Here is a 23,488-nt window from a genome sequence, read left to right on the forward strand (position 1 = left end):
GGCCGTGCTGATCCAAACCCAACACAGTGAACAACTGAGAATCCTATTTTTAGCTGAATATAAAGTTGTATACGTATATACCCAAATATGTAGTTTTGATCAAAATACATATATACCCAAATAATTATGAGTTTTTCATCAAAATAATAATTAGTATATATGTATAAAATCTGGAAAGATATTTTCATCATGTGTTTCCTTATTTTTCTCATATTCAAATCATAGAATAAATGCAGGAAAATTTAATTTTTCATAAATTTTATTTTATATTATTTAAATTGACAATCTATATTTTTGCTATGTTATCTTTCTCCTGAAACTATTTATTAATGTTCCATTTTTTTGTAAGATTTGATATTTTATATGCTTAACATGTGTTAAAGTAAAATATTTTCTTCTTTTCATGTAAATATTAGTATATGTTTAATTATGTCATCCAATTCTCAATACATTAACAATGCATTTAAGCATATCCAAATCACAAGATAACATCAAATGTAAATCCTTTGTATTCTTTTTTTGTGTGTGCAAATGTAAATCATTTATATTCAGATCACTTACTTAATACATTTCTGTTTGGTTAATCATTAATTGGGCTATCAACTTATTAGATTTTATGTAGGATTTTAAAATCCTATAAATACAAGAACATAATGTGTCATATTTCCCACAAGTCTCAGGAATATCAAAATAAATCATATATATACTATAATAAAAATGTCTCTAGAGAAGATCTTCAAGCGTTTTGACAAGAACAATGATGGTACAGTTTCGTTGGATGAGTTTTCTAATGCTTTTCTTAAATTTTTTCCCGGATTTTCTCAAGAAGATACCGAAAAGCGATTTAAAGAAATTGACATTAATTGTAATGGCCAAATCAAATACCTAAAGAAAGAAAAAGCCTACTTATACAACTAGGCCTTTAAAAGAAGAAGAGGCCTAGTTTGATGGCTCAGTATTCTATGCTAAATTTACATGATCAATAAAATATTTTTGATTTCAAAACAAAAATGATAGTGAAAACATAAATTAAGAAACGATCTTTTTTTTCAATTTGATCAATTTTTATTGGATGTAACATCCTTCTTAATTTTTTCCTCCCTGTAAATTGTAGTGACAGTTCTTTGAGTAATGTTACAATGAATATTTTGAGTTATAATATCGATAGAAATACAACACAGTTGGATCATGCAAATATGATATGGCACCTAAAAGGTTTTTTTTATTTCAAGGCTTTCAATATGTTTCTCCGCCAAAGAGCAGTCTCTGGGTCGAACCTCAGCTCCCAAGTTGGCCAATAATGGAGATCTTGTTTTAGAGTCAACACTCGTGGCTTGCCGTTAAGATGAACGGTCCTTATCCGCACAAACTGCCCGTGTTCTAGCTCCTGTTCGCAAAGAAACAATCTAAGATTAAAATTCAGACGACATAATCGCTTCAGGGCCAAAGTAAAAATTGTAAAAGTGAGTTCTGTAAGGAATGAGTCAAAACCTTGGTGGCATCTGCAAATGCGTTAAGATCAGGAGTCTTCTTCCCGTTAACTTCCACGATCCATTGAAGTGCATAGAGGCCATATCGGTTTGCGGGACTCCCGTGACACCATCTGAGAACAAGTTTTGTCAGAGATCAAATCCAACCAACCCATGAAATGATTTCTAGTTGGTTGAAGGGAATCAGAAGCAGTACCTTGTAACATAGACACCATGACCTTCCTCAGGAAGGAATCCAAGAGAGCGAACCGCAGGATGAGGATCTTGAACAACACACCCGCACCAGTTTATCACTCTTGTAGTTCCATTTCCATCTCTTTTATCAGTTCCAACTACGAGCTCCATTTCTCGGCCCTGACAAACAACCAAGAGTCTTGAGTATATCAACTAGAGAACCTTTTTCTTCACTTAAATTACTATTGTCTAAAAACTCAAGAAAATGATAGGAACTATTGTCACAGGTAGTGTGATCAATAGACACAAGACTAGGATGATAACGGAGAAACAAAGGTCTCGAGAGCCAGGAGTTAATGGTGTCACCTGTCGAAGGATTGTTAGATTGAGATTCTCATCGCTGTGGGTACCCTTATCCAAACTTAGGCAAGCGGCTTCAATGTCATTGTAGCATGTAACTGGCATCTTATCCACTGCCAGAACCATGTCGCCTTGTTCTAGAAGATTTTCAGCTTTTGATCCTGCCAGGCAGCCTTTAACACGTAGAACTTGTCGTCTAACAGGATCCTTCTTGACTAGGATCTGTAAGAACAATCAATGTAGTATATGGATTTGAGAATACACAAGGTATAAAATTCTACATAGGATGTAAACAAGAAAAAGGCTTACTTGGACCCATTCATCACTCAGACCAAAACTCCGGGCTTTTGAGAGCAAAGTAGGATACAACTCAACTTCCAAAATTCGAACAAGTGGCATTGGCCTTTTGATACCATTTATGAGAAGAGCTGGTCCATTTCCACCGGTTATGATTTTTTCAAGGACTTGACTGATCGCATATACCGGGATACCTCTGACAAACTGATGGTCTTCTGACGTAGTGGAACTATATTTAATCTGTGATCAATTCACATGAAAGCATCATGTTAGAAAAACACACACACACCAAAAAAATGTGTAAATTGCAAAGTGGGAAGATGAACCTGAGTCGAAAAGCTTCCCCAAATGGCCCGAATCCTCCCCTGCTCATCAGTCAGGGCTCCTGAAAATGAGCTACCAAAATCTGCAAAGAAAGAAAAAGATATGGTATTTGAACAAGTCTGAAGTAACTATATTTAATACCCGAGGTTCTAAATTCCTTACCAGTATCAAGCTCGATTACTTCCATATTAGTAGCTCTATAGCGGGGAGAATCAGCAGACCCAATGTTTAACGCTGCACATGGATTGGTTACAATAGATTTTCTTGACGTAGCTTGAAGGTTCCTACTCAATCCAACAAGATAGACCGAATCTCCACGTTGCAGTGCAGGTTCTGTTTAGAAAAAGACATTGCAACATGAACTCGTCCCATTAATTTGACTAGAAAAAGAAAAGGTCAAACAACATGCAATTGAAAACCATACAACAAATACATAAATCTAACAAGCCACATTACAAAAGCACAATCATCTGTTAGATAGTGATATCCAAACAGAGCAACGGTGGAACTTTCAAATGGTTTAACGAAAACAAAGCAGTAGCCCAATCCCACCTCTCCATCATCCAACCAGGCATATAATTGGAACCCAAAGGTGCTTTTCCACAGATTTTTATTGACATACCAGGTAGTAGCTCAGCTGCACGAATGACTGAAGCACCGGCAGGACCCATTGCTGACGGATTATAGGCAATTAGAGCATAGTTGTGAACAGGATGAAGAAATACCACCTGCATTTCAGTTAAGTAAGATCAATACTAAGCTTCCTTCCATGAACTATAAGAGTCTCAGTGAAATCTAACCTCTCCAGGAATCTCGACTGGAAAAGCAGCAAAGGACAACATAACATCAGATGCAGAAATGGCAACAGTGTTTTTGTCCACCACAGCAAGTCCCATGCTCGAAGAATGATAAATAATGATGCCGGTACCAAAGAAATGTTGGGAATGTACACCATCAAGACTGCACGATGGTGGCACATGAACCTGTATAAGAGAACAGAGTTTCAGCAGATGCAAGTTGCCTTTAATCACAATAAGAACTACAATCACAAATACCAGAAACATATTTAGCCAAGACAGTAATTTCAATCACCAGGTTGTACTTCAATGGTTTAGCATGCATAGATTATCATTTTTAAGACTTGTAGAAATCGTTACCAAATCTAACATGTTCTGGTGAGATAATTTAAAGTAATACTTCATAGCTTTGGAGAGTAGGAACTCCGAACCTTGAATTCAGTTTTGTATACTATTTCATTCAAGTTCAGCCACAAAGCCAGAATCCACTGCGACACCCAAATTTGAGAAAGTTCTTAATATTTACCTCAAACATGACAAGAGCAGGCTCAATAGCACGTTCAGCCAATGAAGCATTAGCAGAAAATGCTGTTGCACCTTCGTAGTCTCTTAATACCGTATTATCTGTCTCCATTGCATCATCAGATTTTAATTCACTCCCATATAAGGAAGCGTTTGCAACAGTTCCATCCGAAGAATCATCTTCCACTCTTTGTTTCTTTGCTTCTGAGCCAAAATCATTCAGAGAACCATCGCCACTAGAGGCTCCCATAGTAGCCGCAGTATCAGTAACCCCACGAACTTCATGCATGGGCTCTGTATCGTGATGGCAGAGAGGAATATTTTGGCTTATAGGCAACCCATTAATATCAATAGGTTGTGAAACAGCAGCAAGTTCGATTGCAGGTTTCCCATCCCATAAACCAGTACTGTCATTACGGGTATACAACTGTGGAGGAGCGTACCATTCATGACGGTCGATTGTGACTAACACAGACTGCAGGAAAGGGAACACGAAAATAAGTACTTTCTCATTTGAGTAAATATTATAAAAATCAATAAGAAACATAAATAACCATGCTAATAACAAGAACGCTGTTAAGACAAAACGATCCATTGCGGAATCATAACTTTAGAGATATATATTTTCTATAGACAGTGATCATAGTGACCTATCAGTATCACAATAGCAAAAAAAAAAAAAAATAGAGAAGAGAGGTAATATTGTCACAGAATCAACAGATTGCATGGAAGAATTCAGATGCCGAACAAGGGTAGACTAACAAATTATCATATATAAATGCTACCATCAATGTTTAACAAGCATAAAGTTATAGTGAGTTAGGACGTCTAACTAGAATAATTTTTTAAAAACGTATATCACCTTCTTGCGATGACGATCGCTGTGAGACATATATTCCAAGGGAACACGAGCACCCCTAGAGAGCTTTGAAAGGACGGATACTAAATCCGCTAGACATGAAATATCCTCGTTAGCAACCTTCTTTATGATAGCATGTCGTGGGACCCCAGCTCTAAACAGCATGTATCTGCATAAAATAGTTCATCCAAGTAAATATAATTTCTGAAAGTGGAATCATTTGCATTCACAATAGCTCACATGTAAAAATATTGATACATCAGTCACGAAAATTTACAAATAAGGTAACAGACAGACTAGAAGCTGAAACGTGAACTTTCTTAAGATCTCTGATGAAGAGATAACAAAGTGCATTTTCAAGACTAAATGGGGTCTAAGAAGAAGTTACAGCTGACCACTTGTAGCGAGAATGCAGATAAATAATTTTTAGAATTAAAAGTACATATAAGGAAAGATTATTTTCTGTTGGACTCGCTCTATGAGCGAGTTGCACATGGATCAAGAAAATGTGAAACTTTTAATGAAGGAACTTGAGAAGTCTTACCCAGGATCCGCGACGTACGCCAAGCCACAAGGAAAACGAAAGTTACGAGCCTGATAGATCAAAAACATTTAAGATCAGCCTATGCCCATGAGAGAGTCAGTAAGTATAACACAGCTTACGAATAGAATAAGTAGCAATCTGGAACAATTTCCAACTGATAGTACATTGACAAATTCCAGGATCATACAGTTAGAATTACTATATTCACAAAGAGCATCACCTCTGAAGATATATATTATGAACCAACTAACATTTCAGCTTAATATCTTACTTTGGAAACAAGAAAGTGCTTTAAATCATCAATTTGGTATATCAATATGTAAATTCATGACAGATAGACCCTAACCTAAAGACTAACCCAAAAAGACAACAATTCACCTATAGGACACAAGAATATCATGCATACATGCACAGAAGCAAAAATGAATCAGATGTATATTTTCGTCATAGTTACCTGCTGATAAGACAACGGGTGAATTATAGCACCACTTACTTCCAGGAAATGATCTGGAGTGATTGAGTGTAGATCCTGAACCTGTGTCAGGAAATACATTAACACAAGGATTTAGATCTTTATGAAAGACAGTAAGTATCAATCCGTTTAAGCAGATATGAAATCCTACATCTAATTTATCCAGGACTTCTCAGGGAAAAGGAAAAGATCAGCAAGAACGAATTTAATGTCCAACAGAAAAGAGAATAGAGGGCTACATGTGCATCTTACGTGTACTTTTCTCTACTACTTTTTTAGCCCGTAAAAAAAACTCCTAGAAGACTGCCGCGCGCATACAAAAATCGAACTTAGAAATAGAAGAATGGAACTCACCGACACATTAACAGTTAGTGGCTGTCCACCTCTTTCGATTTCCAATTCAACTATCTGGCCAACACTGTCATCAATCAGATTCTCCAAGTTTAGAAATTGCGTAAGTACCTGTGGTGAGAGAGAGAGAGAGAGAGATTTAGCAAAACAAGGAACAAAAAGAGCTAGACACTGAAAGTACACGGATTAATAGGTCACTTGAGGCAAACCAAAAACAAAACTTCACTAAAATGATGTAATCGAGATGACTTACTGTGCCGTTCACACGAACAAGAACATCTCCCGACTCTAAATGTTTATCAGCAGGGCCACTTGGCACCTACACAAGTCAAGACATATTATATAAGATGAAAATTTCAAGATCAGGCACCGCTTAAACAGTATCCATTTTCTTTAAAAATAATTATTGTACTGTATGTTAATAATGAACCAAAGCACTCACAACAGAGTCGACAACAAGCATTCCGGTTTCCCCAGGTGGAGATGCATGCCGAACCACCTACATGGCCAAGATATAGCAAGCTTAAGGTGTTACTGTGTAGCACAAGGAAGGCTGATCCATCCACGATGGTAAGAAGGAAAATCATGTACCTGTTCAGTTCCGGTTCTGAGACCAAGTCGCCGTATCTCGTCGAAGCCTTTGTGAACAAATGTCATCTAAATACAAAAGCAAACAGATGAAACCTTACATAAGTAACCCCAGAGCTCACATCGGACTATAGAGATTGAGCTTCCTCTGCTCTGTATCTCTAAGAATCTGGCAGTCGTGGGAAAATGGATAGAATTTTAACAGGAGACGTATTCCTAACAAAAGCCCTAACTTAATCACATCCCAAGGATAACGTTTCAAGTGTCAGTCACGGTATCAAAGTTCCATTCATATATCTAGTATGACAGAAATCCTTATAGGATTTAAAAGGAACGCAATTCTCTCTATGATTTGAGATAACATTTGTTGAAATCGATCATACATAAATTATGATTATCAGAACCAAACTAAAACAGTAGTCTAAATGTTTTCCAGGCATATAAGTCGTGGAATCACATATACATTCAATTGACAGACCATGTAATAGTATGGATAATCACTTTAAAAAAAGTCAAGACTGATATTCATGGGAATGTTCTTAACTTCACTATGAAGAGTCTCAAATTCAGACAGGTGGAAAACAAACCTGAAGCGTACCACGGGGAATATGAACTGCTTTTGGCTTATCTGTGCACAAGTCGATACTTTTCTGAAGGAAACTCAACGCCCTGACAACCTTGCAAAAATAAAACCGTACTTGATTATAAGTTATGAAATGATATGAAGCAAGCAACACTAAACGCGAGACCAGGAATCATGTCTAACTCTCTCATTGTCTCCTACTGGATACTCAGGGCCCATACATGAAAAGAAGAGATCTCAAATATACGTGCAGTTTATTTGTAACATTTTACTAACTTCCCGTTCATAATATGAACTATTTTCAGAAGAACAAGCACAGTGAACAACCTTTAGATGGAGGTTTTTAGTCTTAGCTGAACCATGAATATGAGTATGAAAAAGAGGTTGCTTACTCGTTGAAGTGGTAGGAAGAAGGCTGACGCACTTGAGGTCTTGCTGCCAGCATTCAAGGCTACCGCCCTGCCTTGCCAATCAATGACTGGAGAACCACTTGATCCACCTTTAGTACCTGATGCTGCCTATAAACACAGAAGCGAACATATTAGCAAACACCAGCATTCGCATATGTGTTAGGGTTAGACTTCGAATAACAGTAGCATTAAATAGTTGAGCATTGCATGATAAGCTACAAAGAGGAAGTTTAAACCCTATTAGGTGTGTATAAATGAAAATATGAGCTTTATAACCATGCATACAAGCTCGACACAATAAATGAAAATATGTACGACAATATTAGAAAAGATGAATACAAGCTCGACACAAGAAAGATAACATGCAATGATGTTCCAATAAGTTGGTGACTAAATAAAAGTAATATATAGTTAAAGAGTAAAGATGAATAATCACTTACTTGCATGTAAAACGTGTTGAAGTCGTTATAACCATCTCTGCACCAAAAACCAAATAATCTTTAGAGAACAAGTAGCCTTAAATGAAAATAAGCAGAAAAATAAGCATGACGGTGAAACAGAATACTTTTTATAATGTGGAGCATCCCTATCCAACCGAGCAATAGTACCAGCCAGTATAGAAACCTGCAAATCCACATTTTAACCAGAAGCATTACCTCCTCCGTCTAAACACTAAACAAAAACACTACAGATTTTTTTAATGCAAGCGCGCCATGATTAACAGAGAGGAACCTGTTTACGTTACCTTTTCTCCGCTATCATTGCCAACAACCCTAATCTCGAGTCCAACAGAAGCCGCCTCTGGGGCAAGGGGGATTTCTTCATAACTCAGAAACTGTACTGCACTCGGATCATAAGAAAAGAAGCCAAAGTCATGGACCTGAAAAAAATAATACAAAATAATGTCAGCCTGACGAGGAGGGAATAAACAAGAAGAGAGCAAAGTAAAGATGAGACACAGATTCTGATATTAGAAGATAATCACTGTAGCGCCGTTTTCGCATATGAATTCGTAACAGAAAAAAATGCACAAGTGAAACCATTTCGCTCATACTTCATAAAGGGAAAACTGAAATCTAATCTAGGGATTTGAATGAGAGAGACACTTACCGGATCCCTATAAACAGGATAGATCGGGATCTCTTCTCGGTTTACAAACGTTGCCTCAGCAACTACTGGACCTGAAAAAGAAGAAGATAAAAAAGTATACAAAGGTTAATCACTAGATACTAAATAGATCCTCAGTATACTTCAACACAGAAGCATTAGCCTAGAATATAGAATCAGAACATTGTCTTTGTAAGCGACGACCTAATCAAAACAGGTAATAGCTACGGAATCGCAAAATCCTAAATCCAATACAAAATAGAGGTTAATCACTGGATACTAAATAGATTCTCAGTATACTTCTTCAACACAAAAGGATTAACCTAGGATATAGAATCAGAACATTGCCTCTCTAAGCAAAATCCTAAAGCCAATTTCGAAGAATCACTATCATCGCCGCTAAATTAGCTGCCACGTAAGCTCAAACAAATTCACGGAAATAGATAAGTCTCTTTGTTAGAGTAAGAGGGGACCTGGCTTAACCACGTGGCGATTGGTGAGGATGATCCCACGCCTCTTATCGACGATAAACCCAGTGGCGTAGCTAGCACCGGCCGATTCGGTGTCGAAAGCGCGGCAGGCCGTTGTGCGGAGCACGACGACGGCGGGAACCACTTTGTCGAGAGCGCGACGCCAGTCTTCGGCGGTGGCAACGGTTTCGCCTAAAGGAGGATCGATCTCCAAGCATAAGTCGGATTTGATGCGAGTTTCCGTCGCCATTGATGCCTCTGATCCCAACATCTCCAGCGAATCTCCCATTTGCTCAGCGGGAATGGGTTTAGGGTTTTCGGATCGGTGGTCTCTTTCTCTCTAAAGGATATGTCAAAGAGAGAGTTGGAGGAAATGAAATCTGATGATGATAATCTTTCCTTATGTTTCTTACATAAAATTTAGATTATATATTTAAGGTTTTCATTTTTTAACCAATCAGCGTGCTAACATTTAAATCTCTAATTATTATTATTATTATTTTGAAGGCTTAAATCTCTAATTGTTATATTTTAAATTTGTTTCTATGAGAAAATGGAAAGATTAGAATATTAAACATAGTTTATATGATAGTGAGAATTTGCATGTCTAATGCCAATTACACAAAAGTCAACACCAGAGTCTTTGTTTTATTTTAAATATAAATAAGACTTTCTTCATGGAACTTTGCTGAATTGTTTTTTTCACTCCGCTTAAAAGTTAAAACTATTTTGATAAAGTGTGAAAAACATTTTTCCCCACTAATATGGATTACTCGTAACATACAGGTGATATTTTGTTAAACCAAATCAAATTTAGTAAAACATATTTAAAACTAAAATGTTGATTGAAAAAATGTTAGATATTCAAAATTATTTACAAGTTAAATTCAAAGTTATATTACTTACTTTTGATATAACATTGATTTTTCTGTGTTAATATTATTACCAAAAAAATATAAGCAAAATACAAGTTAAAAAATGAGTAAATATAAAATAAAAAGCAACAATCTAATGTAAGTTATGCAAGTAGTTCATAACGCTTAATATAAAAGTTTATTTATCTTGTTGTTATTATGTTTGCTTTATTTAAGTCTATAATGATAAAATTATAAAATATAGTTTTACTATAAACTTATATTTCATTTAATTATATAATAAAGTTTAAACTTATATTTCATTATAGCTAACTAATTTATGATTTTACCTGATTAATTGGTGATCATTAGATGAATGAAAAAACTGAACACAATAATAAATAATAAATCATTTGAATATAGAGTTTTTAGTAATTAAATCATTCAACTAAAAATGAATCGTAAAAAAATCTCAATTAAAAATCATATGAAAGAAACTTTCAATTTAGTAAGAAAAAACTTTCAATTAAAAAAATACTCCCAATTTTAATTATGTTAACTTATGTTACCTTCCGTCTAAAAAACGGTGATACGTTAACGGTTTATAAGTTGATGATTTATAATGTTGAAAATTTAGTTGAGAAGTTTTTTACGATTCAAAAATAGTCGAAAAGTTTTATCACTAAAAATCATTAAATATTTTAAAATATTTATTATCATTTATACATTGTTCCCTTGTTTATAAGCTTTTAAAACTAATTTATAAATTTTAATACATTAATTTTTTATGAAATTAAATTATATATTCTAAATTAGTTGATGGGGTTTAATTTCTAAAAACCCTTGAATATAACAAATAAAAACCAAAAAATTATGTTCATTGTTTTTCAACAAAATTAAAGAGGAAAATTTTCCTGTAAATTTAATCAGAGGAACAAAATGGAGCCCGCCTAAAAATAACTTGATCAAAAATTTAATTTAATTACTTAATTGATATAAAATTTGAGGAATAAAGAATTACCATAATTCAATTACTTTTTAGAATTTACATTCATCATTGTTAACGAACAATGTACATATAATTCTGTAAATAATATTTCTTAATTTTTTTTTATAAATATATATATTTTAAACATTTTTGTTTCCAAAACACTCACTTTTAGAAACGGATGAGGGGTATTTAATAACATAATTGCCCCCTAGTTTATAAAATCTCTAAAAACTCTTCCTCACTTTCTTCTTCCCCATTGCTCAAAATGCTGACTCTACTCTTCTCCTCTCTCGGACTCCTCCTGCTTCTCGGTCTTCTCCTCAAATTCGCATTCGCCGATGGTATCAACTCCTTAACAGTTTCCAATTCAATATCAACTCCTCCTCATTTGCGTTTGTGATGGTAGTAGATTCAGTAGAATTGATTGTTCTCTGCCTCCTGCAGGAGATTTAACTCTGATTTCGAAGAAGCATGTGAAACGCGAAGCCATAGAAGGAAAGGTACTGGATTGACAGATGGAATCTGAAAATTTTCGTTTTTTTTTTCAGATTTGTGATTGATTTTGATCTTTGCTCAGGTGGTTTGGATCACAGGGGCTAGCCGTGGAATTGGTAAGTCGTTGTTTCTATGAAAAAAAGTCTCCGGCTTTGATTGTGTTCTGTCTCCATGCAAGCTCATGTGTTTATGATTGAATTTTTAGGAGAAGTTCTTGCTAAACAGTTTGCAAGTTTAGGTGCCAAGCTTATTCTCTCTGCTAGGAACGAAGCTGAGTTGGTTCGTGTTAAGAGTGAGCTCAAAGGTACTACCTTTATGCAAAAAGTCTCCATTTTTTGAACTATGAGCTTTCTGTTTACACGATGTGATTGATTGAGCTGTGTTTACTCTAGGTAAGTATGCACCAGAAGATGTCAAGGTTCTGCCTTTAGATCTAGCTAGCGGCGAAGAGGGGCTCAAAGGTGTTGTAGAGCAAGCAGTGTCTCTTTTCCCCGGGGCTGGTGTTGATTATTTGGTCCACAATGCTGCCTATGAGCGTCCGGTTAGTAACTTCCTTGCTATAAGTTTTGTTATCTACTCAATAGAGAGTCTTTTAGTTCAAAGGGTGTGTCGTCACTATATTCATTTTCTTGCAGAAATCAAATGCAGTGGATGCGAGTGAGGAAAATCTTAAGGTATTAAATTGACTGGGAAAAACTCTGTAGGCACTGTACTTGCTTCGTGTTTCTACAGGCAGAGATTCACTAGCCTCATGTTACTTTTATAGTTTTATTGACGTTTGGTTAATCAATGAAATTTTGGGTGCAGACTACATTTGAGGTTAATGTATTTGGGACAATATCTCTCACAAAGTTGGTAACTCCTCATATGTTGAAACAAGGAGGCGGTCATTTTGTTGTGGTACGTGGAGACTAATGACCAATGCATATACTTTTTTTTGTTAACATCAATGTCTAGTGCTCTGATTTGGGACAATATCTCTATTTTTTTTTGCCATTTGCTTTGGTTAATGTCTCATGGTTTAATAATTGAAAGTTAAATCTATACTCAGATAAGCAGTGCAGCAGGGAAGGTACCATCACCTGGTCAGGCTATATATGCTGCTTCAAAACATGCTCTGCAGGGCTACTTCCACACCTTACGTTCTGAGGTATGTATGTTTGAAGTAAAGAAGTTGCATGCTCGCAAATATTGTTGGCAATAAATCTAACAGTTTGGTCAACCATCATCTGCGCATGGTTTCAGTTCTTTCAGAAGGGAATCAAGGTTACTGTGGTTTGTCCGGGTCCAATAGAGACCTCAAATGGTACAGGAACATCAACTTCCGAAGACAAGAAGTCTCCTGAGGTCTGTTAACTGATTGTGATTTTGTTCATTAAATTGCCGTTGCTTTTAATCTTTGACTAGGCTTGTAGACACACATTGAATCCTCTTCTCTGTCTCTCTTTGAGTCTCTGCTTTTCTCTTGACACGCAGAAGCGTGTGTCATCTGAACGATGTGCAGAACTGACCATAATCGCTGCATCTCATAACTTAAAAGAAGCTTGGATTTCATATCAGCCAGTACTGCTCGTGATGTATCTAGTGCAGTACATGCCTTTCCTTGGCTTCTGGCTTATGGACAAGGTACTTTATTTATCTGTTTGATTTTCTTCATAAGTTACTGATATGAGAAGCCTGTTATTGAATTTCCCATTATTATCATATCACGTGACAAAAACATTTGACCAAGAAAATTTCAAGAATTTTTGGTTATAGGAGTCATCATTTGTTTAATTTAAGAAATGGAATGGGTTTTTGCAGGTTGGAGGGAAACGTGTGGAGGTTGCTGAGAAGAAAGGCAACACATACTCATGGAACTTGCTCTTCCAGAAGAAGACTAAAACAAACTGAAACTGATCAAAGTGTCTTTTGATAATAAGCTCTGAAGTCTTTTGTCAGTACTTGTGGTTTGTGTTTGTTTATTCTCAGAAGACAGTTTATTGACTTGTGTGAATTGTCAGCAGGATATAAGTTGGATTTTCTAGGCATTGGTTGTAAGAGTTCTTCCATAGTTTACTTATGTGATGTTTAGTGAAAATATAAGAATTGTTACTTCCTGAATTGATGATGTGGCGGTTTCATCTGTGAGTAAACTCTACTTTATATATATAGATAGATATCTATATATATATATAGATAGATAAGTCTTCCCAGTTTGACCAAAAAAATAAAAAGATAGATAGATTTTCCCTCTGGTTTGTAAAATCTCTAGAACTTGTCCTCTCTTTCTTCTTAGCCGTTGCTCAAACCTGAGAAAAATGCTGACTCTACTCTTCTTCTCTCGGACTCCTCCTTCTTCTTGGTCTTCTCCTCAAATTCGCAGTTGCTGACGGTAATAAAGTTTTTAATTCATGTCACTCCTTCTCATTTGTGGTTGTGTGGTTTATTCTGTAGAACTGATTTGTTCTCTGCCTCCTGTAGGGGACTTTACCCTGATTTCCAAGAAGGAAGTGAAGTGCGAAGCCATAGAAGGAAAGGTAATGGATTGATAGATAGATAGATAGGAACCGGAAATATCCGTTTTCTTTTTATTTTTCAGATTTGTGATTGATTTGGTATTTGCTCAGGTGGTCTGGATCACAGGGGCTAACCGTGGGATTGGTAAGTGGAGTTTTAATGATTATCCGTGAATAAAACTCTCCAACTTTTTTTTTTATTGTGGCTCTGCAGCTCATGTGTTTATGATTGAATTTTAGGGGAAGCTCTTGCTAAACAGTTTGCTAGTTTAGGTACCAAACTTATTCTTTCTGCTAGGAATGAAGCTGAGCTGTTTCGGATTAAAAGTGAGCTCAAAGGTACTAACTTCATGCAAAGGTCTCCAGTTTTTTAAACTATAATCTTTCTGTGATTTTGACTAAGCAGTGTTTGTTCCTCTAGGTAAATATGCACCAGAACATGTCAAGGTTTTGCGTTTAGATTTACCTAGCAGCGAAGAGAGGCTCAAAAATGTTGTAGAGCGAGCAGTGTCGCTTTTCCCTGGGGATGGTGTTGATTATTTGATCCACAACGCTGCCTATGAGGGTCCGGTTATTAACTTCCTTGCTATATAAGTTTTGTATCTACTCAAAGCTATTATCATTTTTGTTGTTAAGGGCGTGTGATCACTCACCATACTCCTTTTCTTGCAGAAATCAAACGCAGTGGATGCGAGTGAGGAAAATCTTGAGGTATTACATTAGTTGGGTAAAATCTGTAGTTTATGTTATTTTTATAGTTTTATTGACATATGGTTAAATCAATGATATTTTGGGTGCAGACTACATTCGGGGTTAATGTATTTGGGACAATATCTCTCACAAAGTTGGTAAACTCCTCATATGCTGAAACGAGGAGGCGGTCATTTTGTTGTGGTACGTGGAGACTAATGACGAATGCATATACTTTTTTTGTTAACATCAATGTCTAGTGCTCTTAATTTTGTGAAGCTTCACATAATCACTTTTTGTTAGCATCAGTGTCTAGTGCTCTTAATTTTGTCATAATCACTTTTTGTTAACATCAGTGTCTTATAATCTAATGTTTTTAGGCTATATAGATTATAGATTGTTCATTTGCTTTGGTTAAGTGTCAGGATTAATAATTGAAAGTTTAAATCTATACTCAGATTAGCAGTGCCGCAGGGAAAGTACCATCACCTGGTCAGGCTATATATGCTGCTTCAAATCATGCTCTGCAGGGCTACTTCCACACCTTACGTTCTGAGGTATGTATGTTTGAAGTAAAAAAGTTTGCATGCTCGCAAATATTGTTGGCAATAAATCTAACAGTTTGTTCACCATCATGTGCGCATGGAATCAGTTCTTCCAGAAGGGAATCAAGGTTACTGTTGTTTGTCCCGGTCCAATAGAAACTTCAAATGGTACAGGAACATCAACTTCGGAAGACAAGAACTCTCCTGAGGTTTGTTAACTGATTGTGATTTGTTCATTAAATTGCCGTTGCTTTTAATCTTTGACTTGGCTTGTAGACACACATTGAAAAACTGTTTCTCTTTTAATTTTTTTCTCTCGACATGCAGAAGCGTGTGTCATCTGAACGATGTGCAGAACTGACCATAATGGCTGCATCTCATAACTTAAAAGAAGCTTGGATTTCATATCAGCCAGTACTGCTCGTGATGTATCTAGTGCAGTACATGCCTTCCCTGGCTCATGGACAAGGTACTTTATTATTATATGTTCCATCTTCTTCATAAGTTAAATGTCCTGTTGTTTCCCATTATAATATCATGTGACAAATGTTTGACCAAGAATATTTCAAGATTTTGGTTATAGGAGCAATTTTTTTTTTAATTTAAGAAATTGAATGGCTTGCAGGTTGGAGGAGGGAAACGAGTGGAGGTTGCAGAAAAGAAAGTGTCTTGATAAATAAGCTTTGAACTCTTGTCAGTTGATTTGGATTGTGTTTGTGCTCAGAAAACAGTTTGTGGCCTTGTGAATTACTAGCAACTATAAGAATTGGTGGTAAGAGTTTTCCTATAATGTGATGGTTCTATAAGAATTGTTGCTTCCTGAATCTTATAAGTGTCGTGAAAACTACTAGTGAGAAAGAATTCAATACTCAGCCTTCAGCTACATAACATCCACATTTATTTTACAAGTATCAACGTTAAAGAGATTAAAAACCTTGATCTTCAGAAACACATTTTACACAGCATTGAGAAGATTATATGCTCACAAAGTTAGATCTTCAGATGCAGCTACAAGGTGACTGACTCGTGTTGTATAGTCATCCAACAGACTTTTGATCCAAGTGGACTTGAGTTCCTACAAAAGAACCATAAAAGAAGTTTCATGTGATGGTGGATATAATTTTATCGTGTTGTAAGAGTTCTCCCGTAGTTTACTATGATGTTTAGTGAAATATAAGAATCGTTACTTCCTGAATCTTATCAGTGCATGAAAACCAAGTATCACAGCCTTTTGTATTATGCCTTACAAACAAACATAACATAGAGTGGTTAAAAATAAATATGTTAGGAGGTGTAGAAGCCTATAAGGTATTGTTAGGAGTTGGTCAGCGACGTGAAACAGAGACACAATTAGTAAACAATGCAAATAGAGCTTTCCCACAGATTTTAATTATCAGATATCATCGGGTCTGAACTCATAGCTTTCCCACATATTTTAAATTTTAAATAATCAGATAGCATCAGGTTTGAACGCATATACCATCACTTTGGTGGATATATCATTAAGCCCCCCCCTTTTATACAACATATTTTTGTTTTGTGGTGGTAGTTAAACCCCTTGCTTTCATCAAATAACCAGTTCAGGTTTAAGAAACAATCAAAATGGCCAAGTTTGAAACTCTAGACGGTCAAGACATTGCTTTCATGAGATGTGAAAATAGAAAAGTTAAAGATAGTGATGGTTTACTATCAGTGGAAAACTTAAGGAGGAAGATATTACCATATAGTGTCAAATAGCACATGAAAACTCTCCTCTTTAAATATGGCATTAACATCACATTAGTTTCAATCATATTTTCTTTTATAAGCTAATCACCCTCCTTTGCTTTGTTCTGAAAACTTTCAAGAGCCTTCTTTTCTCAGAAAGCAAAAGCACCTTTTAAGTTTCTCTTTTTAGAGCTACAAGATATGACTAAGGTACAAGATCATCATTTCTTTTTCTTTCTTCATTCCCATTTTTTTTATCAAATCATGCATCATTTGATTTTTTAAGATGAGTTTTTGGCCATGTGATCAGCAAACCATTGTGCTGGATGTTACAATAAAAGACGATAAACGCAGGACCAAAGCGAAGAAGATTGCAGGAGGAACAAAAGGTAAATTTAAACAATCAAACAAAACAACATCACACAAAAAAAACACAAGCCTAATGAAAAAGAATCATACGTTTTCAGGAGTTAACGCAATGCGGTTGGACGAAGACAAAGAGAAGCAAAACCAAGAGAAGCTTACGGTGGAAGGAGAGGGAGTGGATATAGTTACCCTTGCCCGAACTCTGAAGAAGAAAGTAGGCAAAACTGATATCTTCCAAGTTACTCCAGTTACTCCAGTCTAATCTGTTTTTACACACCACTACCCTTATATCTAATTCTAAGTGGTTTTCTGGTTTCATAATGATGTGTGTTCTTGGGGCAACATTTGACATGCTTTCTATTGCGTTGGTGTTTCCGGTATCTAGTTTATGGATGATATTTCCCTTGTTTGAAAATCAGTTTGCTATCTGTTGTTGGATGAACTCTGTTGCATGATGAAGTTATGAACATTCCATATAGCAACGGTTGTTAAACTTTACATAAAGATGTTGTGACAGCATTATTAGATCATATACAAACACCAGCCTTACTTGGATGCATTATCATGCATTATATTGTATCAATCTTTAAATAATAATAATAAAAATAAAGTTTGAGTTTATTTGATACTCCTAAAAGAAGTATAATAATAATAATAATAATAAAGTTTGAGTTTAATTTGGGGTTAAAAGGAGTATCTATATATTACAGAAGACAGAAAGTAAGACGCTCTGTGTTGCATGTTTGTTACAGAACTCTGTCTAGAGTTATACAGATTCCTTTCTTTTTCTTTTTACTATCAGAGCGATCCAAAACTGATTGAGTAACTCTTTGGGATGGTGGTGGTGTGGTGTTTACACAGATGTGAAGACATTGGTAGTGGAAATGATTGAAGCAGCTAATTCTGTTTCCAATACACGTTTGCTAAAATAAAGATGGAAAAGCTTTTTCTGTCTTATAAAGTTCCTTCTACTACTAAGAAAAAGGCTGCCTCCTTTACACACTCCTCATCTTGTTTTCAACAGCTTTTAGTCTTGTTGTATATATCTTAAGAAGACTAGAACAAAGCTTTGATGCATGAAAAAGGCTGCCTCCTTTAAACACTTCCCTTAGAGTTGCAAACCATCAAAACACACACAAACTTGTCTCGCTCAAATCGAATCGATCCAATTCAACAAAACAAACACACGCACTTTGTATGTTCCCTTCCCTTTGGACTCAGTGTCATGAAAACTAACTATCACAACTTGCTGAAAGAGTTTCAGTACTCTGCCTTAAGCTACCATCGAGATTTATTTGACACTGTCAGAGTTAAAAAAAGAGATTTGAAAACTTAGAAACACTCATTTTACTTAGCACTTAGTAGATTATCTGCTCTCAAAGATCTTCAGATGTAACTCGTGATGTATAGGCATCCAATAAAGCTTTGATCCCAGTGGACTTGAGCTCCTAGAAAAGAACCATAAAAGAAACTTCATGTGATGGCGGGTAATGAAAACTAGTTAAGGCTTTTAAAGTTTCAGTTGCTGTCAGAACACTCACAGACAATACTCCTGCCAAAGCTGCATACGGCTGCTCAACTGGTTTTACAACACGAATTGCGACAACACCGTTCATTCTTTCCTTCTCTTCAGGGTAAAAGTTTCGGTAAACTCCAACACCTGCAGATAGAAACAACATGCCAGGTTAGAAGTAGAACCAAGTCCATATAGCAAAAGAGACAACTTGGTAAAGATGTTCAAACCTTCTTCTATAGTCTCAACTCCGGGAAGAACTTTGGAAAGACCCTCCACTCTCAGCATTTCTGAGAATGAAGTATAATAGCGAACGTCCTGCCATCGCCAAAAAAAAATGTTGATAAGAAAATTGAAAAACTGCTTGAACCTCACAAGATGATTAGTGACTACCTGAACTTGAAGCAGCAAGCATTTATTGAACAAAATAAAAGATCCTGAACTTATCCTGAGAGGACACACAAAGGTAACATAGTAAGTATTAAACTAAACCATCTACGAAGTCAATAAAATCTAATTGTAATTGTATTATTCTGAATATAAATAGTGTAATTGTATTATTCTAGATATAAATAGTTGCAGGTACATCAACAAGGTGTAAAGAAGCAGACCTCATGTAGTCTCCTACTGCACATCTCCCTTCAGTAGTTTTCAGACCATCTGGTGAATAAGAGTGACAAAAGTGAGATCCGACCAAACTAACTCAGAAACAAGTAAAATGAAGTTGTTACCTTTCAGTTGTGTGAAATAAGGCTCCTGGACATGAAGCTCGAAGTTTACCTTCTTCAACATCTGACAAAAGATCTTTATCAAAATTCCATTTCTGATCCAATTAGTAGCTAAGAACTAGTTTTTTTGTTCATTGGTACATACATGTACCAAGTCATGTCCCAAACTATGAAACGGGTTGCTGTAGTTCTCAAAGTTTGAACCTTTATCAACGGACAAACAATGCTCCTCGGAAGTAAGACATTCAGACAAAGCCCTTGCTAGAATCTTGTACCTCGCAGTCGCAGGTTCTTCTGTCATTTCTAAAGAAAGTTCAGTTAACCCCTAAGCTCTTTGTCTCTAGGATCCTTAGATAGACACAAAGCATAAATGTGATAACTTTACCAGTTGAATCTGTATCGTCCTCCTCCAGGAGATGGAAGCAGAGATCTCGAGGCAGGTCAAGATCGAGACTTTGAACTGTTTCATCCAAATGAGAGCGCAGGGTAAACCTTAAAAGTGGTTCCATGCATTCTCCGATATCCACCGACTTCGTTCCCGGCGAGTGTGGCTGTTCCATTCTCTCTCCGACTGTCTCCGGCAAAATTCAAACCGCCGAAGTGATAAACACTAACTAAACAAAACTCTCAAAAGTTTCACTAAGATCCCTAAAATTTATAAATTATCACAAGATGCTCCCAAACAAAATTCAAAAGAGCAGATAAGACCTTCCTCTTCTTCCGTGTAACGTGACGGAGTTAAGAATCCAGACGGAAGTAAAGTGGTTACCGTTTGTGATACGTTAGTTAAGTAAAATGAGAAAAACGTCGTCGTTTTTTTCAAGAGTGGGTAGGTAGTAACTAGAAGGTGTGACACGTGAGGAGCACGTGAATCATCATCTTTCGTGTAGAGAGAGAGAATCATTACAGTGACAGTCACACATGGCATATTCTCGGACATCTTCCCTCTGATGACTCATTTAACCTCTGACAAGCCCCACACACACACGACCTTTCCTTCCATCTTTCTCCCGACTTCTGTAGAAAAGAAAGAAAGGATCCGAATTGAATATTCCGGGTCTACGCTTTTGACCCGGTAATGATGAAATGGGTTTCGTGTCCGTGCTGGGGAACTAACGATGATGAAAACTCCGGCGAGGTTGCGGACAGAGATCCCGTCCTCCTCGTCTCTGGCATGGGAGGTTCGATTCTGCATTCTAAGAAGAAGAACTCCAAGTCTGAAATTCGCGTCTGGGTTCGGCTGTTTCTAGCCAACCTTGCTTTCAGACAGAACCTCTGGTCTCTTTACAATCCCAAAACCGGTGAGTGTCTCATAGATGGAACCCGAAGATTTAGTTTTTATGTTTTTTTTTTAATTTTGTGATCGATTCTTATTTAAGCAGTTCCTTTAGAAAGTTGAGTCCTTTTCTGAAAAAAAAAAATTGTAAATCTTTTTTTCTTTATGATTGCAAGTGGTTACTTACAAGTGGAGACAAAGTAGTTACGGTGTTGGTTTTTTTGTCTGTTTCTACTGTTTTTGTTCAAATGTAATGAGTCTTGTGCTATTGCATAATACATTACGACATGTTTAGACTCACCCGTGACTATAGCTTAGCAGCTTACCTTATGTGTGTGGTAAAAGTAAGTGGTGAAGCAGATGTTGAATGTCTTTGGCAGGTTATACAGAACCATTGGATGAAGATATTGAAATTTCGGTCCCTGATGATGACCATGGACTCTATGCAATTGACATTCTTGACCCATCCTGGGTAAAATATGATGATACCTTTTTTCTTTTCTGTCTACTCTCTTTCTTGAATTTAGTTTGTTAATTTTTCTGGAACTGTTAGCGTTACTTATACTTGTATCTTGCAAACCTGAGAGTTCGTTCGTTTCCCTGCTACTATATTTGATATTGTACAACTTTCGATTTTTCAGTTTGTAAAGCTTTGTCACTTGACGGAGGTGTATCACTTCCACGATATGATAGAAATGCTGGTTGGGTGTGGTTACAAGAAAGGGACTACATTATTTGGATACGGTTACGATTTCAGACAAAGCAATAGGTCAGATTTGCAGTTATTATTACCAGAAATTGTAGTTTTACTAGATTCTTCAGCTGTTTTTTTACTTTATTTTATTCTTGCAGGATCGATCAACTGATGCTCGGTCTCAAAAAGAAGCTGGAAACTGCATATAAAACTTCAGGGGAGAGAAAAGTCACTATCATCTCACACTCAATGGGAGGAGTAATGATTTCATGTTTCATGTTTCTCTATCCCGAGGTAACTATAATGATCTTCTTCCACATATTACCACATCCAAGCAAGATTAATAACTGTTTTAACCATTGACAGGTTTTCTCCAAGTATGTTGGTAAATGGATCACAATTGCAACACCTTTCCAAGGTTTATTACAAATTATCTCTTTGGGAAAGCTGTCCATAGCTACTTTCACTGGGAATGACATTGGATTTGGTTTAACAGGAGCTCCAGGGTGCATCAATGATTCACTCTTGACTGGTGTGCAATTTGTGGAAGGCTTAGAAAGCTTCTTTTTCGTATCGAGATGGACCATGCACCAGCTGGTAATAAATTCTCTGGAACTCTTGTTCTCTCTGATTGATGAATGTGTTTTTTAAGAACTTTTGGTTTTTAGTTGGTAGAGTGCCCATCTATCTACGAGATGATGGCAAATCCAGATTTTAAGTGGAAGAAACAACCAGAGATTCGGGTTTGGCGTAAGAAATCTGAAAAGGACAACGACGAGACTTCTGTGGAGCTGGAATCATTTGGATTGATGGAGAGTATTGATCTATTCAACGATGCATTGAAGAATAACGAGGTACACATTAAGCTTTTGTTTTTATTTTATTTTCATTGGCTTGAGATGTTATTCTCATCTTTTACTATGTATTTGTAGCTAAGCTATGGTGGGAATAAAATAGCTTTACCCTTTAACTTTTCTATCCTGGAATGGGCGAGTAAGACGAGAGAGATTCTCAACAAAGCACAGCTTCCTGATGGAGTTTCCTTCTATAACATTTATGGAGTGGCACAGGATACTCCCTTTGATGTTTGGTATGCATTCATTACCTACCACTCTTGTGCCTCTATGGCATTAAGCTGTTTACCGGTTGATTCCAACTGTTTTGCAATCTAAGAAAGCACACAAAACTGTTTTTTGTTTTTGTTTCTGTTGCAGTTATGGCACAGAGACTTCTCCCATTGGGGACTTGTCTGAGATATGTCAAACTATGGTGAGTGAAATGAGTCTTCTTGAGAAGAATGCTTTGAGCCCTTTTAAAATCTAAGTTCTAAACCGTCTTTTGCTTTGTCATATCTGATCTAATAAAAAGTATTTATCTGGTTGCAGCCTGAGTACACATATGTGGATGGAGATGGAACTGTGCCAGCTGAGTCAGCAGCAGTAAGCTACTTACTCTCTTTTGTTCATCCTCACTTCTCTGTCTGGACCTTTCACCACATTTCTATTTTTATTCACAGGCTGCTCAGTTTAAATCAGTTGCGAGTGTAGGAGTCTCCGGAACCCATAGAGGACTCCTCCATGATAAAAGAGTGTTTGAGCTCATCCAGCAATGGCTAGGAGTTGAGCCTAAGAAGACTAAACAGAAGCACTCAAGGACTCGCAAAGTTGCTGATTCTGGTTAAATTCCAAAACCTGTAATGAATAAGATAAAAATGAAGAACTCCTTGTGATGTAATTTTTTTAAAGTTATTATATGCTATTGTAAACTGTGACGTGTGTAATTG

General features: G+C 36.4%; 5 protein-coding genes across 6 annotated transcripts; 3 read left to right on the forward strand and 2 right to left on the reverse strand.

Moving 5' to 3' along the window:
- Nucleotides 1–1,029: 1,029 nt before the first annotated feature.
- Nucleotides 1,030–9,748, reverse strand: LOC106450537 (protease Do-like 7). Of its 2 annotated transcripts, none has more exons than XM_048780263.1 (24): nt 9,352–9,748; nt 8,882–8,952; nt 8,517–8,651; nt 8,337–8,395; nt 8,212–8,248; nt 7,754–7,879; nt 7,366–7,455; nt 6,782–6,847; nt 6,633–6,689; nt 6,444–6,509; nt 6,194–6,301; nt 5,861–5,902; nt 5,368–5,417; nt 4,827–4,992; nt 3,969–4,439; nt 3,446–3,628; nt 3,268–3,373; nt 2,808–2,978; nt 2,648–2,727; nt 2,334–2,561; nt 2,031–2,246; nt 1,687–1,844; nt 1,492–1,603; nt 1,030–1,387 (listed from the first exon to the last, which is right to left on the reverse strand). In XM_048780263.1, exons 1-24 carry the CDS (start codon nt 9,635–9,637, stop codon nt 1,223–1,225), a joined length of 3,249 nt encoding a protein of 1,082 aa, XP_048636220.1. In that variant the 5' UTR covers nt 9,638–9,748; the 3' UTR covers nt 1,030–1,222. The 2 variants fall into 2 exon arrangements, with proteins under 2 accessions (XP_048636220.1, XP_048636219.1); XM_048780262.1 differs by having other exon boundaries at nt 5,822–5,902.
- Nucleotides 9,749–11,389: 1,641 nt separating this feature from the next.
- On the forward strand, nt 11,390–13,791 carry LOC106450729 (dehydrogenase/reductase SDR family member 7-like). Its single transcript, XM_013892458.3, has 11 exons — nt 11,390–11,534; nt 11,638–11,693; nt 11,771–11,804; nt 11,894–11,992; nt 12,081–12,229; nt 12,324–12,362; nt 12,496–12,588; nt 12,740–12,838; nt 12,934–13,035; nt 13,165–13,314; nt 13,492–13,791. Exons 1-11 carry the CDS (start codon nt 11,459–11,461, stop codon nt 13,579–13,581), a joined length of 987 nt encoding a protein of 328 aa, XP_013747912.2. The 5' UTR covers nt 11,390–11,458; the 3' UTR covers nt 13,582–13,791.
- A 75-nt stretch (nt 13,792–13,866) lies between these two features.
- Nucleotides 13,867–16,245, forward strand: LOC106450536 (dehydrogenase/reductase SDR family member 7). The gene is given in 14 exon segments (XM_013892216.3): nt 13,867–14,008; nt 14,010–14,062; nt 14,152–14,207; nt 14,298–14,331; nt 14,427–14,525; nt 14,608–14,756; nt 14,859–14,897; nt 14,987–15,037; nt 15,039–15,080; nt 15,335–15,433; nt 15,529–15,630; nt 15,749–15,873; nt 15,875–15,890; nt 16,047–16,245. Coding segments are annotated over 14 exon segments (933 nt in total). The 5' UTR covers nt 13,867–13,988; the 3' UTR covers nt 16,095–16,245.
- A 2,322-nt stretch (nt 16,246–18,567) lies between these two features.
- On the reverse strand, nt 18,568–20,342 carry LOC106450731. The gene is made up of 8 exons (XM_013892460.3): nt 20,121–20,342; nt 19,881–20,029; nt 19,739–19,799; nt 19,619–19,667; nt 19,401–19,455; nt 19,238–19,325; nt 19,036–19,154; nt 18,568–18,942 (listed from the first exon to the last, which is right to left on the reverse strand). The coding sequence occupies exons 1-8, from the start codon at nt 20,293–20,295 to the stop codon at nt 18,871–18,873; spliced, it is 768 nt and encodes a 255-aa protein (XP_013747914.2). The 5' UTR covers nt 20,296–20,342; the 3' UTR covers nt 18,568–18,870.
- A 319-nt stretch (nt 20,343–20,661) lies between these two features.
- LOC106450532 (phospholipase A(1) LCAT3) lies at nt 20,662–23,477 on the forward strand. Its single transcript, XM_013892212.3, has 11 exons — nt 20,662–21,036; nt 21,392–21,483; nt 21,653–21,780; nt 21,864–21,999; nt 22,072–22,123; nt 22,202–22,302; nt 22,374–22,559; nt 22,638–22,795; nt 22,920–22,974; nt 23,091–23,144; nt 23,222–23,477. Exons 1-11 carry the CDS (start codon nt 20,814–20,816, stop codon nt 23,384–23,386), a joined length of 1,350 nt encoding a protein of 449 aa, XP_013747666.2. The 5' UTR covers nt 20,662–20,813; the 3' UTR covers nt 23,387–23,477.
- The last annotated feature ends 11 nt before the right edge of the window (nt 23,478–23,488 follow it).

Source organism: Brassica napus, chromosome A5 (genome assembly GCF_020379485.1).
Source record: "Brassica napus cultivar Da-Ae chromosome A5, Da-Ae, whole genome shotgun sequence".
Taxonomy (NCBI): Eukaryota; Viridiplantae; Streptophyta; class Magnoliopsida; order Brassicales; family Brassicaceae; genus Brassica; species Brassica napus.